The sequence below is a fragment of the Oncorhynchus tshawytscha genome, linkage group LG08 (genome assembly GCF_018296145.1).
Source record: "Oncorhynchus tshawytscha isolate Ot180627B linkage group LG08, Otsh_v2.0, whole genome shotgun sequence".
NCBI classification, from domain to species: domain Eukaryota; kingdom Metazoa; phylum Chordata; class Actinopteri; order Salmoniformes; family Salmonidae; genus Oncorhynchus; species Oncorhynchus tshawytscha.
Window position 1 is genome coordinate 64,661,509 of NC_056436.1, and position 18,437 is coordinate 64,679,945.

Below are 18,437 nucleotides of genomic sequence, written 5' to 3' on the forward strand. Positions count from 1 at the left end.
ATAATACTGCGAATACGCGGGAACTCGTAAATCTTTTTCTTTGAGGAGAGAATCTCTGTCAAATGTATTCCCAGAGGAAGATATCTGTTACTCTATGGGTCGTTGTGGTTTGGACAAGGCTACTTACATTTAAACTATTTTACTTTTAAGATGTGTGTGTGTATGTCACAGTTACACCGTTTGACCAACAATTTAAGAAAGGATGAGAATAACTTATTTACAAAGTTTTATTCCTCTCAACATTAAATGAATCAGCAACTAATAGATACATTGAACATAGTACACGTGGGCAGTTATCCCCCCCCTCTGATTTTCTAAATCAACCTGCTTCATGTCTACCTACCAAAGGTCTACCTTGCTGCATGAATCTGTTCATGTATTTTCAGGTCCACTCTAGAATAGAATCTGTTCCCACAGTCCGTGCAGTTGTAAGGCCTCTCTGCAGTGTGAAGGACCCGGTGTTTCTCCAAGCCGCTCTGAAGGCTGAAGCTCTTCCCACACTGAGAGCAGCTGAATGCCCTCTCCCTCGTGTGGCGCTGCATGTGTACCCTGAAGTGGCACATGTACACAAAACCCATACCACACTGGGAGCAGGTGAAGGCCTTCTTCCCTGTGTGGTGGTACTTCTGGTGGTCTTTCAGGTTTCGGAGCTGAGGGAAGCTCTTCCCACAGTGTGGGCAGCTGAAGGGTTTGACCCTCAGCTGTGCCGTTGTGTTGATGCTTTCGAGGGCCCCCACAGCATGCTCTGTCCCCTGTGTGGGTATCACTGACCTTGAAAGTAGGATCTGCTCCTTCCTGATCCATGGTGTTGGAGGTAGTGGAGGCTCCCTGGCCAATGGTGCTGGAGGTAGAGGTGGAGGCTCACTGCCCCATGGTGCTGGAGGAAAAGGCTCACTGGCCCATGGTGCTGGAGGAAGAGGCTCACTGGCCCATGGTGCTGGGAGTGGAGGTGGAGGCTGAGGCTCACTGGTCCAAGCCCCAGCATGTGAGCTCAATCTCTGCAGACGACTCAGGCTCACTATGGAGGCATCTGTGGATGTGACCATCTGGGTAACCAGATCCTCCCAGTCATTGGGCTCTTCTTTGATATGGACCACATGGGCCTCCCTCTCGTCCATCCTTTCAGAGACACAGGAAGAGCTGGGTGTGGCCATTTCCTGTGGACCCTTTCTCTCTGGGAGAGTGCTGGGTCCACCTGACTGGAACATCTCCTGTTTGATAACACAACCTTCCTCTGCTCCTGAGGATGGAACAGAAATAAGTTATAGATCCTATATCAGGTGTGTGTGTGTGTTAGTCTGATTAATCAGGCTGTAATACACAATTAATTGGTAGATACAGCCTGAAACTAATGCCTGCAAAACTGTGTAAAATGCTCCTTAAAAGCCAGAATAGTGAATACAATTACATTTAAACTCTAGCGGTTGTCTGTGTGGTTTGTCCTTCAGCTGCTCAAAATTTGAGACAAAATATACACAGTTAAGTGCTCTTTTCTACATTTTTTAAAGAGTTGGAAGGTATATGGTCAGTAGGTATATGGTTCAGTTCAGCACTGAAGTAAAGTTAGTTTTATATTCGATATTCGGTTCTCTCATCAATAGCTACTGAACCAAGCATGCCATGACAATGAAAAAAAATCTTATTTAAATAAAAAAAAGTGTATTGTTCTCCATCCCCCCCTGATTCAGAATATAAACATTTTATACCAATAAAAATAACTTTACCTCTGTGCCGAACCAAACTATATACCTACCGGCTCTTTAAAGTCGGGTAAACAATACTTTTCTGTGGATATTTTGTCTCAATTTTTGAGCAGCTGAAGGACAAACCGCACAGAAACCAGTACACCCTCCGATGAACCATCAAAACAGGCAAAGCGCCAATACAGGACTAAGATCGAATCCTACTACACCGGCTCTGACGCGCATCGGATGTGGCAGGGCTTGCAAACTATTACGGATTACAAAGGGAAACCCAGCTGCAAATTGCCCAGTGACACGAGCCTACCAGGAGCTAAATGCCTTCTATGCTCGCTACAAGGCAAGCAACACTGATCCATGCATGAGAGCACTAGCTGTTCCGGACAACTGTGTGATCACGCTCTCCGTAGCCGAATGCGAGTAAGACCTTTAAACATGTTAACATTCACAAGGCCGCAGGGCCAGACGGAGTACGAGGACGCGTACTCAGAGCATGCGTTGACCCGCTAGCATGTGTCTTCACTGACATTTTCAACCTCTCCCTGACCCAGTCTGTAAAACCTACATGTTTTAAGCAGATCACCATAGTCCCTGTGCCCAAGAACGCCAAGGTCTAAATGACTATCGCCCCGTAGCCATGAAATGCTCTGAAAGGCTGGACATGGTTCACATCAACACCATCATCCCAGACACCCTGGACCCACTCCAATTCGCATACCGCCCCAACAGATCCACAGATGACACAATCTCTATTTCTATCTCTACTCCACACTGCCCTTTCCCACTTGGTCAAGAGGAACACCTATGTGAGAATGCTGTTCCTTGACTACAGTGCAGCATTCAACACCATAGTTCCCTCTAAGCCCATCACTAAGCTAAGGACCCTGGGACTGAACACCTCCCTCTGCAACTGGATCCTGGACTTCCTGAGGGGCCACCCCCAGGCGGTAAGGGTAGGCAACAACACATCCGCAACGCTGACCCTCAACACGGGGGCCCCTCAGGGGTGTGGGCTTAGGGTTGTGTGCTTCCCCTCCTGTACTGAAATCAAATCAAATTGTATTCATCACATGCTTCGTGAACAACAGGTGTGGACTAACAGTGAAATGCTTACACAACAACACAGAGAAAATAAAATATTGAAAAATTGAAAAGTAAAGCACATAATAATAAATACACAATGAGTAATGATAACTTGGCTACAAGGTACCAGTAGAGTCAATGTGCAGTGGTACACGGTAATAGATGGAAAATATGTACATTTAACTAGGAATAAAATTACAGATAGCAAACTGTACCCGCAGCAGCAGCATATGTGATGAGTCAAAAAAGTGTGTGGGGAGGGGGGCGGTATACCGTATTTTATGACATACCTGTATTGATGCAGGTACCGGTTTGGGTTTTTACTTTAGCTTCTATGCCAATATTTGAATATTTAGATTGTTAAATGTGATATGCCATGTGTAATGTCAATTTTTATAGTTTACTTCGCTACTTGAGTCGTCTTTCTCCGCTCTTTCTCTCCCTGACATTTTCCACACAGACTCCGAAGCCACTAGCTAGCAGTCAGCTATCCTTTGCTAGCGGTCATCAGCTACCTTGAACCCGGACAACTCTCGCCAGTCTGTACAGCGTGACTCAAACCAGAGCTAGTCGGACTTATTCTTCTCTATCTCCAGATTCCTACCGCAAGCTCTGAACTTTTTTATTTTTATTATGATATTTTTTTATTTATTTTTTCCACCTGGAATTATAGCAGCTAACGACCCCTGAACGCACAGCCGCTTTTCTGCGGCCTGTTAGCTATCTTAAGCACATTGGACTGCTGACTTAAGAGGCCCTTCGGACAAATTTCTTCCGCCACTATACATATTTTGCCAATTGGCCTGGTTTACCACACGGAGCCCTGCTGATCGTCCGCTGATGTAACTGCACGAGGGGGGCACAACAGACTTCCCACCGTCACGTCATCCCTCTAAGGCCTTTCTGTTAGCCTGCTAGCCCCGTGCCGCTAGCTGCTTGAAGCCACGCACTGGACTTGTATGATTACCCGGCTACGCATGCCTTTCCCTAACGTCACCATGCCGTGTCGATTGCTGTTCTGGTTTGTAACTATTGTTTTATTTCACTGTTGAGGCTCTAGCACTGCTCAACACGCCCCGGCTAACAATTTAGTTCCACCCCCCACACACGCAGTGACATCACCTGGTTTAAATGCTATTTCTAGAGACAATATCTCTTTTATTATCACTGTATGCACAAGTTTAGCCCCACTGTATTCACATCCTACTATACCTTTGTCTGTACATTATGCCTTGAATATATTCTACCGTCCCCAGAAATCTGCTCCTTTAACTCTCTGTTCTGAACGTACTAGGCGTCCAGTTCAGTTAGCCTTTAGCCGTACCCTTATCCTTCTCCTCCTCTGTTCTTCCAGTGATGTAGAGGTTAATCCAGGCCCTGCAGTGTCTACCTCCACTCCCATCCCCCAGGCTCTCTCATTTGTTGACTTTTGCAACCGTAAAAGCCTTGGTTTCATGAATGTTAACATTAGAAGCCTCCTCCCTAAGTTTGTTTTATTCACTGCCCTAGCACACTCCACCAATCCGGATGTCCTAGCTGTGTCTGAATCTTGGCTTAGGAAGACCACCAAAAACCTTGACATTTCCATTCCTAACTATAACATTTTCCGACAAGATAGAACTGCCAAAGGGGGCGGTGTTGCAGTTTACTGCAAAGTTAGCCTGCAGAGTTCTGTCCTACTATCCAGGTCTGTACCCAAACAATTTGAGCTTCTACTTCTAAAAATGAACCTTTCCAGAAACAAATCTCTCACCATTGCCGCTTGCTATAGACCACCAAATTGCTATATAACCCCAAATCCATAAACACGAGCACCCTCATAGATATCATCCTAACTAACTCACCCTTCAAATACACCTCTGCTGTTGTCAACCAAGATCACTGCCTCATTGCCTGCATCCGTAATGGGTCTGCGAGCAAACGACCACCCCTCATCACTGTCAAACGCTCCCTAAAACACTTCTGCGAGCAGGCCTTTCTAATCGACCTGGCCGGGGTATCCTGGAACAACATTGACCTCATCCCGACAGTAGAGGATGCCTGGTTATTCTTTAAAAGTGCCTTCCACACCATCTTAAATAGGTATGCCCCATTCATAAAATGTAGAACCAGGAATAGATTGTGCCCTTGGTTCACTCCAGACCTGTCTGCCCTTGACCAGCACAAAAACATCCTGTGGCGTTCTGCATTTTCATCGAATAGCCCCTGTGATATGCAACTTTTCAGGGAAGTTAGGAACCAATATTAACAGGCAGTTAGGAAAGCTAAGGCTAGCTTTTTTAAACAGAAATTTGCATCCTGCAGTACAAACTCAAAAAAGTTCTGGGACACTGTAAAGTCCATGGAGAATAAGAGCACCTCATCCCAGCTACCCACTGCTCTGAGGCTAGGAAACACTGTTACAACTGACAAATCCACTATAATTGAGAATTTCAATAAGCATTTCTCTACGGCTGGCCATACTTTCCACCTGGCTACCCCTACCCCGGTCAACTGCCCAGCATCCTCCACAGCAACCCACCCAAGCCCCCACCATTTCTCCTTCACCCATATCCAGATAGCTGATGTTCTGAAAGAGCGGCAAAATCTGGACCCCTACAAATCAGGCGGGCTAGACAATCTGGACCCTCTCTTTCTAAAATTATCTGCCGAAATTGTTGCAACCCCTATTGCTAGCCTGTTCAACCTCTCTTTCTTATCGTCTGAGATTCCCATAGATTGGAAAGCTGCCGCGGTCATCCTCCTCTTCAAAGGGGGAGACACTCTAGACCCAAACTGCTACAGACCTATATCTATCCTACCCTGTATATCTAAGGTCTTCGAAAACCAAGTTAACAAACAGATTACTGACCATTTTGAATCACATCGTACCTTCTCCGCTATGCAATCTGGTTTCCGAGCTGGTCATGGGTGCACCTCAGCCACGCTCAAGGTCCTTAACGATATCATAACCGCCATCGGTAAGAGACATTACTGTGCAGCTGTATTCATCGACCTGGCCAAGGCTTTTGACTCTGTCAATCACCACATTCTTATTGGCAGACTCAACAGCCTTGGTTTCTCAAATTATTGCCTTGCCTGGTTCACCAACTACTTCTCTGATAGAGCTCAGTGTGTCAAATCGGAGGGCCTGTTGTCCGGACCTCTGGCAGTCTCTATGAGGGTGCCACAGGGTTCAATTCTCGGGCCAACTCTCTTCTCTGTATACATCAATGTCACTCTTGCTGCTGGTGATTCTCTAATCCACCTCTACGCAGACGACACCATTCTGTATACTTCTGGTCCTTCTTTGGACAGTGTGTTAACTAACCTCCAGACGTGCTTCAATGCCATACAACTCTCCTTCATGCTGCTGTTCCAGCTGACCTGAGCCCTAGACCATGCCCCAGGACTACCTGACATGATGACTCCTTGCTGTCACCTGGCCATGTTAGCTGCGTGGCCTCCAACTGCTCTTAAACGCAAATAAAACTAAATGCATGCTTTTCAACTGATCATTGCCCGCACCTGCCCGCCCATCCAGCATCACTACTCTGGACGGCTCTTGACTTAGAATATGTGAACAACTACAAATACCTAGGTGTCTGGCTAGACTGTAAACTCTCCTTCCAGACTCAGCCATTAAGCATCTCCAATCAAAAATTAAATCTAGAAATCGGCTTCCTATTTGATTTGATTTTCGCAACAAAGTCTGGCTAGACTGTAAACTCTCCTTCACTCATGCTGCCAAACATACCCTCGTAAAACTGACCATCCTACCGATCCTTGACTTCGGCGATGTCATCTATAAAATAGCCTCCAACACTCTACTCAGCAAACTGGATGTAGTCTATCACAGTGCCATCCGTTTTGTCACCAAAGTCCCATATACTACCCACCACTGCGACCTGTACGCTCTCGTTGGCTGGCCCTCGCTTATTATGCAAAGCAATAATTTATTAGCCACATGAAGTAGCTAAGAGAAAACATTCAATCAAACCAAAGCTTATAGGGTCCCGTAGGAAACACTTACCAAAACTTTAGTTCCTACCCTGTCACAATAACTGCTCCCTGGCATTTTAATTCGTTGTCATCTCAAACAACGCTGTATTCAAAGTGCCCACTATTATATGATTCACAAGTCAAATCGCAATTGCAACATTTGGTTGAAAATAAATCCTAGATTATTTGCCAATATCGTGCAGCCCTACGTGACAGTGTGGAAGTGATCTCTATTGAGCAGTGGTGTAAAGTACTTAATAAGTAGTACTTGAAAGTATTTTTACTTAAGTCTTTTTGTTGGTATCTGTACTTCACTTTTCATTTTTGACAACTTTTACTTTTACTTCACAACATTCCTAAAGAAAATACTGTACTTTTTACTCCATACATTTTCCCTGACACCTAAAAGTACTCGTTACATTTTGAATGCTTAGCAGGACAGGAAAATGGTCAAATTCACACACTTGTCAAGACAACATCCCTGGTCATCTACTATCTTTGATATGGAGGACTCACTAAACACAAATGCTTTGTATGTAAATTATGTCTGAGTGTTGGAGTGTGCCCCTTGCTATTCGTAAATAAAATTTAAAAAAAGAAAATGGTGCCATCTGGTTCGCTTAACATAGGGAATTTGAAATTATTTATACTTTTACTTCTGATACTTAAGTACATTTTATCAATTACATTTACTTTTGATACTTAAGTATATTTAAAACCAAAAACTTTCATATTTTACTCAAGTAGTATTTTACTGGGTGACTTTCACTTTTACTTGAGTAATTTTCTATTAACAGATCTTTACTTTTACTCAAGTATGACAATTGGGTACTTTTTCCACCACTGCAACTGAGTGCAGGACATGCAGAAATGATAAGTGCTGAAATTTGTTTTGGTTGAAGCTGAATTGAATAGTATAAAACAATCAGAATGGAGAAATACTAATTGAAATCACTTAGAATGTATGTGTTGACACCCTAGGATCATTCACTACTCATGAAGCAAATGTAGAACTTCTATTATTCAAAAACTAAAAATACCCTTCAATTTAAAAAAAAATACTGTGATATAATATTTTGTCCATATTGCCCAGCCCTAAAACTTGGTTAATAAGTACCGCTTTCCATGCAGTAGCATAGGGCTTTCCTCTGACATCATCTGGTGTAAAGATCCTGACTGGAAGGGAGCTCGGCCCAAGTGATGTACTGGGCTGTACGCACTACCCTCTGTAACACCTTGCAGTCAGATGCCAAGCAGTTGCCATACCAAGTGGTGATGCAGCCAGTCAAGATGCTCTTAATGGCGCAGCTGTAGAACTTTATGAGGATCTGAGGGCCCATGCCAAATCTTTTCAGCCTCCTGGGGGAATAGGCATTGTTGTTCCCTCTTCACGACTGTGTTGGTGTGTTTGGACCAGTGGAGGCTGCCGAGGGAAGGACGGCTCATAATAATGGCTGGAATGGAATGCTTCAAACACATGGGGCGGCAGGGTAGCCTAGTGGTTAGAGCGTTGGACTAGTAACCGGAAGGTTGCAAGTTCAAACCCCCGAGCTGACAAGGTACAAATCTGTCGTTCTGCCCCTGAACAGGCAGTTAACCCACTGTTCCTAGGCCGTCATTGAAAATAAGAATTTGTTCTTAACTGACTTGCCTGGTTAAATAAATGTATAAAAAAACAACAATGTGTTTGATACCATTCTAATTCCGCTCCAGCCATTACCACAAGCCCGTCCTCCCCAATTAAGGTGCCACCAACCTCCTGTGGTTTGGTGATAGATCCTTAGTGATGTGGACACTGAGGACCTTGAAGCTCTCCACCTGCGATGTGAATGGGGGCTTGCTCGGCCCTCCGTATAGCTCCTTTGTCTTGCTCAGATTGAGGGAGAGGTTGTTGTAATGGCACGACACTGACATATTTCTGACCTACTGCCTATAGACTGTCTTATCGTCGTCGGTGATCAGGCCTACCACAACCGTGTCAAGCAGCTCAATCAGCCAAGCTCCCTGCCCTCCAAGACCTCTTTACCAGGCATTGTCAGAGGAAGGCCCTAAAACTGGTCAAAGACTCCAGCCACCTAAATCATAGACTGTTCTCTCTGCTACCACATGACAAGTGGAACCAACAGGGTCCTGAACAGCTTCTACCCCCCCTCCCCCAAGCCTTAAGACTGCTTAAGAGTTAGTCCGGGTAGCTATTGGGTAACTATTTTGCTATCCTGATTAGTGTTGTCACGACACCAGAATTTTGACTTCGATACCAGGTTTAGTATCACAATACTCAATACATCACGATACTCGATACCACAAAAAAAAGGCATATTAGCCAAAGTCACTTGATCCAGACAGAGCAGTAGCTGAGTTTCTGTTTAATTGTTGGGCATTTTTTTGTTCAATATCATTATTATATTAGAACATTTTTACATAATTTTTTTTAGAGCCATGTTTGCATTAATTGAATTAATTATACAATCAATTTGACTTTATTTTTACCAATCTAACTACAAACAACATAATGGTAATCATTTCTTTTAATGGTAAATCTCTATTTACACTGAATATTCTGACTCATCATATATGCTGCTGCAACGGTTGATGGTCTGTCAGTTTATTCCGAGTTATATGTACATATCTACCCCAAATACCTCATATCCCTGCACATTAACACGGTACTGGTACCACGTATATAGCCATGTTATTACCTCGTACCCCTGCACATTAACTCAGTACTGGTACCCCTTGTTTATAGCAAAGTTATCGTTACTCATTGTGTATCTATTATTACGTGGTACTTTTTAAAAATTATTTGCAAATGTTATTTCTCTCTGCACTGTTGGGAAAGATTTGGAAGCATTTCACTGTTAGCCCACACACCTGTTGTTTACGAAGCATGTGATCAATAGAATTAGATTTTAATTTGAGTACATTTAAATGACATTTTATTCATATTCTGGCTTGTAAGGAAAATGTACACGATTTTGCAGGTATATGTTTCAGGCTGTATATACCAATTAATTGTGTATTACAGCCTGATTAATCAGACTGTGTGTGTGTGTATATATATACACACACACACACACACATCTCCTCACTCACCTAACAGAGCCTCTTCCCTCTCCTCAGTGTCTCCAGCACAACCACATCTTCTACACCCCCCCCTCTGCTCTCTCTCTTCCCTCTTCTTTTTATGCTCTCTCTCTTCAACTTCCCTCCTCTTCCTCTCCTCCTCGCCATCCCTCCATCTCTGCTCACACTGCTGCAGCCTCTCCTTCAAGATTTCCACTTCCCGCTTGCTCCCAGTCACTTCCTTCAGGAAGCTGTCCTTCACCAGCCGAGTGATCTCATGCACAGCAGTTTTGAGGACCGTTTCCATGACTCCATTGAGCTGGTACTGGAAGGTGAGGATGGCCTCTGACATAACTGCAACAACATCAATCCAACACTGGAAAATCAACCCCCCTTCCCTTATTGGTACCAGTCCCAGAGTTCAGTCTTCTATGGATGAGCTGCCCCCCTTGTTTCCCAGTTTGGTTCACTATAATGGAAAGACTTGGATTTAGCCTCCTCCAGATCACACCAGTGCCCAGAGTCAGGTATCGCTTCCTCCTAGAAACAGGGGCAAACTGTCAAATACACCAAATGTGGTCTTGATGTGCCTCAAATATCTTGTCAGTTCACCTACCAATAATTTAGCCCTGACACATGACTGTGACAAACAAATTAATAAACCCTTACTTACACCACGTTTGGCTGTGGTTAGGTAAACCTCATAACGTTATGATTTAGGTGCTTTTAGCAACGCATGTGATTTAATAATACAATCATTTAGATGTCTCAAATTCCCCCACCATAATGACTAACCGTCCTGCCCTCCTGCACAGTAAGTTGAAATGGAATTGTATTTTACTCTTGGTTTCCCCTGGACTGTTTCTGTGCCACCCAATACAATAGAAAGCAACGGTAGAATGTAAATACAGGTATCGCTTCCTCCTAGAAACAGGGGCAAACTGTCAAATACACCAAATGTGGTCTTGATGTGCCTCAAATATCTTGTCAGTTATAGGCAGCTCACGTACCAATGATTTAGCGCAGCAACATGCTCGTAACTAACAAATTAATAAACCCGTACACCCTTTTTTACTTGTGGGTAGGTGGTATGATGTATCAAACTTGCTAGCTAGCTTTAGCTACAGATAATAACACAGTGTAGTACTGCAGAAGGTCTGCCCATTTCACAAAATATTCTTACCACTTCCCAAACGTTGTTGTTCGTCATAAAAATCAGCTAGTTACAAATATCCTCTCTCCTAGAACTGTACACATACGTATCAAAGACAGGTGGCTAGCTAGCTACTGGAATAAGCTAACAGCTACTAGATAGACGGTTATAACAAAGATATAACTAACCCAAGAAGGTTCAGTGTCTTTTAGAGTGTGGGCAAATGAAGCATAGTGGGCAGATCAAGCAAGGAAAAAGGGCAAAACCAAGCACGAGCTAGCGATATCCTATAGGCACGTTGTAGCATTATTTCCGTATTTCCGTTAGGGAACGCCCCTCTGTGAAGTGCGCGTGTGCACAAACTCGATTCGACCTTACATCGAGTTATTTAAAACGAGTGCATGTTGTCAAAGCGTCAAGTCTATAAAACCTAGTACACTGTGTTCATAACAGATTTTAGTTTTGAGACCAGGAAAGGTATTCAGATCAGATGTTTCATTGATTAGAAAATCAGACCAGTTTAACCTAGCTCACAATACCCGCAACTAGACTTCATCTCACTACCATATTTGGTGGTGAGAAAACGTTCTAAATGGATGCTTCACCTTTATAGCCGCTGTGACGTGTCGGGTTACCTCTTCTGTCTTTGGCTAGACTGGAGAAGGTTGGGTCCCGTCCCTTTGCTCTGTGACATCGAGGTGATCATACTGCGAATGCAATTGCGCAGAACTCGTACATATTTTTCTTCAATGTTGGAATCTCTGCCAGAGTAACAAAACTTCCTCTGGCAAATAACTACATTTATGTGCCGTTTTGATTAGGACAAGGCCACTTACTTATTACTCTTTTACTTAAGATAAGTCTTTGTGTATGTATGTAACAGTTAACACCGTGAACAATAAGTTATTAAGAAAGGATGAGAATAATTTATTCAGTGTTTTATTCCTTTCAACATTAAAATGCATCAGCATTTGAACATAGTATACATGGGCAGTTATTTCCACCCTCTAATTTTCCAAATTAACCTGCTCCACCTCAAAGGTCTACTTTGCACTGGATTTGTTCATGCCTTTTCAGGTCCGATCTAGAATAGAATCTGTTACCACAGTCCGTGCAGTGGTAAGGTCTCTCTGCAGTGTGAATGACCCTGTGTCTCTTCAAGCCGCTCTGAAGGCTAAAGCTTTTTCCACACTGAGAGCAGCTGAACGGCCTCTCCCCCGTGTGGCACTGCATGTGTACCCTGAGGTGGCACATGTACACAAAACCCTTCCCACACTGGGAGCAGGTGAAGGCCTTCTTCCCTGTGTGGTGGTACTTCTGGTGGTCTTTCAGGTTTCGGAGCTGAGGGAAGCTCTTCCCACAGTGTGGGCAGCTGTAGGGTTTGACATGTGCCGTTGTGTTGATGCGCAGGCCGTTGGGACTGGTCTCAAGGGCCCCCACAGCATGCCTTGTCCCCTCGTTGGGTATCATTGACCTTGGGAGAAAGTGCTGCTCCTTCCTGGTCCATGGTGTTGGAGGTAGAGGTGGAGGCTCCCTGGCCAGAGGTGCTAGAGGAAGAGGTTCCCTGGACCATGGTGCTGGAGGTTGAGGATCACTGGCCCATAATGCTGGGAGTGGAGGCTGAGGCTCACTGGTCCATGCCCCAGGATTTGAGCTCAATCTCTGTAGACGACTCAGGCTCATTATGGGAGAATCTGTGGATGTGACCATCTCGTTTACCAAGTCCCCCCATTCATCAGGTTCCTCTTTGATATGGACCACATGGTCTTCCCTTTCTACCACCCTCTCAGAGACACAGGAAGAGCCAGATGGGGCTGTATCCTGTGGACCCTCTCCTGCGCTGGGTCCATCTGGCTGGAACATCTCCGGTTTGATATCAAAACCTTTCTCTGCTCCTGAGGACAGAACCAAACACAGTCAGAGATTCTATATTGTGTGTGTGTGTGTGTGTGTGTGCGTGTGGATCTCACCTAACAGTCTCTCTTCTCTCTCCTCAGTGTCTCCAGCACAACCACATCTCCTACACACCCCCCCCTGCTCTGTCTCTTCCCTTTTCTTTCTTTGCTCTTTCTCTTCAACTTCCCTCCTCTGCCGCTCCTCCTCTCCATCCCTCCATCTCTGCTCACACTGCTGCAGCCTCTCCTTCAAGATTTCCACTTCCTGCTTGCCACCTGTCACTTCTTCCAGGAAGTTGTCCTTCACCAGCCGGGTGATCTCATGCACAGCGGTTTTGAGGACCGTTTCCATGACTCCATTGAGCTGGTACTGGAAGGTGAGGATGGCCTCTGACATAGTTGCAACACTGGAAAATCCAATACCAGTCCCAAAGTTCACAGCCAGTCTTCTATGGATGAGCTGCCCTCTTTGTTTCCCAGTTTGTTTCACTACAAGGGAAAGACTGGGATTTAGCCTCCTCCAGATCACACCAGTGTCCAGAGAGTGAGGGATCTTCCTCCTGGAAACAGAGGCAATCTGTCAAATACCAAATGTGGTGTTGATGTGGCTCTAATACATTGTCAGTAATAGCAAGCACACCTACCAATGATTTAGGCCAGAAACATGCTTGTAACAAACAATTAAGAAACCCTTACCTACAGTGGTTTACACAATACCCCATAATGACAAAGCGAAAAACGTTATTTTTTTTAAAATTGTTGCAAAAAAAATAAAAATAGAAATACCTTATTTACATAAGTATTCAGACCCTTTGCTATGGGACTCGAAATTGAGATCAGGTGCATCCTGTTCCCATTGATCATCCTTGAGATGTTTCTACAACTTGATTCGAGTCCCCCTGGGGTATATTCAATTGATTGGACATCATTTGGAAAGGCACACACCTGTCTATATAAGGTCCCTCAGTTGACAGTGCATGTCAGAACAAAAACCAAGCCATGAGATTGAAGGAATTGTCCATAGAGCTCCGAGCCACAAATGTGGGGAAGGGTACCAAAAAAATGTCTGCAACATTGAAGGTCCCCAAGAACACAGTGGCCTCCATCATTCTTAAATGGAAGAAGTTTGGAACCACCAAGACTCTTCATAGAGCTGGCCGCGCAGCCAAACTGACCAATCGAGGGAGAAGGGCCTTGATCAGGGACTTGATCAGGGAGGTGACCAAGAACTCAATGGTCACTCTGACAGAGCTCCAGAGTTCCTCTGTGGAGATGGGAGAACCTCCCAGAAGGACAACCATCTTTGCAGCAGTCCACCAATCAGGCCTTTATGTAGAGTGGACAGACAGAAGCCACTTCTCAATAAAAGGCACATGACAGCCTGCTTGGAGTTTGCCAAAAGGCACCTAAAGGACTCAGACCATGAGAAACAAGATTCTGTGGTCTGATGAAACCGAGATTGAACTCTTTGGCCTGAAAGTCAAGCATCTCGTCTGTAGAAAACCTTGCACCATCCCTACGATGAAGCATGTTGGTGGCAGCACCATGCTCTGGGCATGTTTTTCAGCGACAGGGACTGGGAGACTAGTCAGGATGGGGGAAAGATGAACTGAGCAAAGTACAGAGATCCTTGCTGAAAACCTGCTCAGGACCTCAGACTGGGGGTGAAGGTTCACCTTCCAACAGGACAACGACCCTAAGCACACAGTCAAAACACAGGAGTGGTTTCGGGACCAGTCTCTGAATGTCCCAGTCAGAGCCCAGACATGAACATCTCTGGAGAGACTTGAAAATAGCAGTGCAGCGATGCTCCCCATCCAACCTGACAGAGCTTGAGAGGATCTGCAGAGAATAATTGGAAAACTCCCCAAATACAGGTGTGCCAAGCTTCTAGTGTCATACCCAAGAAAACTTAATGCTGCAATCGCTGCCAAAGGTGCTTCAACAAAGTACTGAGTAAAGGGTCTGTGACTAGGGGGCAGTATTTTCATTTTTGGAAAAATAACGTTCCCGTAGTAAACAGGAATATTTTGTCAGGACAAGATGCTAGAATATGCATATAATTGACAGCTTAGGATAGAAAACACAAAATTTTCCAAAACGGTAAAAATATTGTCTCTGAGTATAACAGAACTGATGTTGCAGGCGAAAGCCTGAGAAAAATCCAATCCGGAAGTGCCTCATGTTTTGAAAGCGCTGCGTTCCAATGCGTCCCTATTGAGCAGTGAATGGGCTATTAACCAGATTACTTTTTCTCCGTATTCCCCAAGGTGTCTACAGCATTGTGACGTAGTTTTACGCATTTATGTTGAAGAATACCCGTAAGCGGCTACATTGCACAAGTGGTCACCTGATGCTCATAGAGTGATTCTCGCGTAAAATACAGAGGTAGCCATTAATCCAATCAGTCCTACTGAAAAACGAATTGTCCCGGTGGATATATTATCGAATAGATATTTGAAAAACACTTTGAGGATGGATTATAAACAACGTTTGCCATGTTTCTGTCGATATTATGGAGCTAATTTGGAATATTTTTCGGGGTTTTCGTGACTGCAATTTCCAGGCGATTTCTCAGCCAAACGTGAAGAACAAACAGAGCTATTTCGCCTACAAAAATAATATTTTTGGAAAAAAGGAACATTGGTTATCTAACTGGGAGTCTCGTGAGTGAAAACATCCGAAGCTCATCAAAGGTAAACGATTTAATTTGATTGCTTTTCTGATTTCCGTGACCAAGTTACCTGCTGCTGGCTGGACAAAATGCTATGCTAGCTATCGATAAACTTACACAAATGCTTGTCTAGCTTTGGCTGTAAAGCATATTTTGAAAATCTGAGATGACAGGGTGATTAACAAAAGGCTAAGCTGTGTCTCAATATATTTCATTTGTCATTTTCATGAATAGGAATATTTTCTAGGAATATTTATGTCTGTTGCGTTATGCTAATTATAGTGTCAGTCAATTATTACGCTCCCTCATGCGGGATGGGGAGTCATACGTAGATGTGATATTTCAGTTATTTTTAATACATTTGCAAACATTCCTAAAAAATATTTTTGCTTTGTCATTATGAGGTATTGTGTGTAGATTGAGGCAGGAAAACAATTTAATCAATTTGAGGTTAAATCTGTAACATAGCAAAATTTAGAAAATGTCAAGGGGTCTGATTACTTTCCGAATGCACTGTACATCGCTTTTGGCTGTGGCTAGGTGCACCAAATAATGCATTTCTCAAGTTTTCTAGTTAACGTAAACTCACCCCATTCCGTACAAATGTGCGCAACCGCAAATTTCAAACAAGGCTACAAAGAAAACTAATGGGTCTGAAGCGACTGTGTTGACTTCCAAATCGGGGGCGTGAACTAGGTTTCTATTCAAGCGTTGATCGACATGGTAATGGCTCTATAGTATTGGAGAAAAGTTTTTTTTTAAACGGACCCTCCGTAACATCGTGGCGTGTCATGTTGTAATGTACAGCACGCATAAAGCAACTATTTATGTCTTACAATCTCTCTCCATCAGGTGTAGCACTTCTATCATCCTTTTAAAAACAAGAAATGGACAGTAACGGGTAAGGGGGATTCCTAGTCATTTTTTGCATCATCGTTGCATGCATCATCATTCTCAAAGCCGCTGTTTACGTCTAAGATCACTTTAGCACATCCCTAAAAACCAGATTCAAATTCGACACAAACCTTCAAATAGGTATGTAATGACACATTATATAAAAACTCTTTATACTGTTTTATTTACATTTTAGAGGCGATAAGGTGATAAGTAGGACAGATCGAGTGGGAAATTATTTTTTTTCCCACACCACATCTCTCCTTCTCACTATCACGCATTAGTTTCCCCGCCATTAAAAAAAAAAGACCCGACGGGGCTCATTGCCTGCTTGAATTATGCAGAAGGGGGTAGTGTTTAGGTCATGTAATTGATTCTGTTGGAAAGGGGAGCAATTGTGCTTTACAATGGTATTGACATTACAGTTGATCTGGAAGTATTACGTTTTTGGGGCGCTAAAATAAGGGCAACTGTACAGACCAAGGCGATGTACGAGAGTTTACGTTAGTAGATGCTTTTGGCAACGCGTGTTGTGACAAAACGTCAAGGGTCATCCTATTAAACACACTTTCCAAACGTGGGTCTGTTGTTGACCCACTCCCTCCCTGTTTACCTCATGTCAAAATAAAAGTCCTGCAAGCGCGACATATGTGGATAAATAAGGAATAACTTGTGGGCTAATTTTATTTTGACATGAGGTAAGGTTAGGCAGAGAGGAAGACCCACGTTTGGGAAGTACATTTAATAATAGGTTCCTTTAGATATATGTCTCAAATTCCCCCGTCTTAATGACTAACCATCCTGCCCACCTCCACAGTACGTTTAACTGGAATTCTATTTAACTCCTGGCACGGACCGTTTTTGTGCAACCCGATACTGTAGAAAGCAAGGCTAAATGTGTAAATACACCCGCGTTGCTAACAAGACCTAGCTAAACAGCTACTGATAGTAACACGGGGTTGTGTAGCAGCTTTCTGACCATTTGACTCAAAAATATATACTTACCACTTTCCAAACGTTGTTTTTTGTTGTGCTAAAACCCATCAACTAGTTACAAACATCATAGCTATGTCTCTTATAACTATAAACAGAGGTAAAGGAGAAAGGTAGCAACTGTATTTTTTAAAGATGTCACGTTTTATACCGGAACTCCGAGGCATGCGTAGAAATCGATAAGCAGTTTATTTCGAAGCAGTGTGCTGTCGCTTGTATCGCTGTGTAAGAAGCACGTGATCAATGACGCCCGAAGCTTCGTTTTGTCGAACAACCACGTAACATGCTGACCAGACCCAACACGTCACGTGCGCGAGCGTCGCAAAATGAATGTAGAAATCCATGTTATTCAATTATTGCACCCACACTGCTCGAGTAAGCCAACGAGCATCTGCGTTGCCAAGGACTAAATAGAACTCCTTTCTATTTCTGACGCAGATCGCGATGAAAGTCCTGCCTCTACCATCTCCTCATTGGTTTATAGAAGCAGGTACCCACGTGCCATCTCCTCCCACCTGGGTGATTGAAAGACGAACTTTGTTGCGGGTTGTCGTGGTAATACAATGAAAGTTTAGATGCATCATATAAGTTCAAAGATGAAAAAGCCTGGAAGGAGGAGTGATGACTAGAAACGATTCGGTTGGCCGTTTTATGTGTGGATTAATTGTCGGAGTAGAGGTCCTTGTGCATTTCAGGTAAAATAACAACTTGATGTTTATATCCCAGGACAAATTAGTTAGTAACAGCAAGCTAGCTAAATAGGACAAATTAACATTAGCTAGCAAGTGCAAGCTAACTAGCTAAATTGCCATACATGTTTAATGCTTTTCGACCTGTCCCCAAATGAATGTCATTGGTTCAGAGTCTGTTTTGATATTTTAACCTGCTTTGTCTCCCTCAATGTGAGGAAGACAAAGGAGCTGATTGTGGACTACAGTAAAAGGCAGGCCGAACAAGCCCCCATTAACATCAACGGGGCTGTAGAGGAGCGGGTCGAGAGT

General features: G+C 43.8%; 1 protein-coding gene across 5 annotated transcripts; it reads right to left on the reverse strand.

The window, feature by feature from the left end:
- Positions 1 to 213: 213 nt before the first annotated feature.
- LOC112256111 (zinc finger protein 250) lies at positions 214 to 17,787 on the reverse strand. Of its 5 annotated transcripts, none has more exons than XM_024429106.1 (3): positions 17,449 to 17,463; positions 9,858 to 10,367; positions 214 to 1,240 (listed from the first exon to the last, which is right to left on the reverse strand). In XM_024429106.1, the coding sequence occupies exons 2-3, from the start codon at positions 10,177 to 10,179 to the stop codon at positions 351 to 353; spliced, it is 1,212 nt and encodes a 403-aa protein (XP_024284874.1). In that variant the 5' UTR covers positions 10,180 to 10,367; positions 17,449 to 17,463; the 3' UTR covers positions 214 to 350. The 5 variants fall into 5 exon arrangements, with proteins under 5 accessions (XP_024284874.1, XP_024284873.1, XP_024284872.1 ...); XM_024429105.2 differs by lacking the exon at positions 17,449 to 17,463 and adding an exon at positions 11,169 to 11,481; XM_024429104.2 differs by lacking the exon at positions 17,449 to 17,463 and adding an exon at positions 11,011 to 11,162.
- Between the last annotated feature and the right edge of the window lie 650 nt (positions 17,788 to 18,437).

Coding starts and splice junctions, on each gene's coding strand:
- LOC112256111 (XM_024429106.1), bottom strand. CDS start 10,179: ATGTCAGAGGCCATCCTCACCTTCCAGTACCAGCTCAATGGAGTCATG. Junction 1,241..9,857: donor GAGGGAAGAGGCTCTGTTAG/GTGAGTGAGGAG, acceptor TTCCATCCTCAG/GAGCAGAGGAAGGTTGTGTT.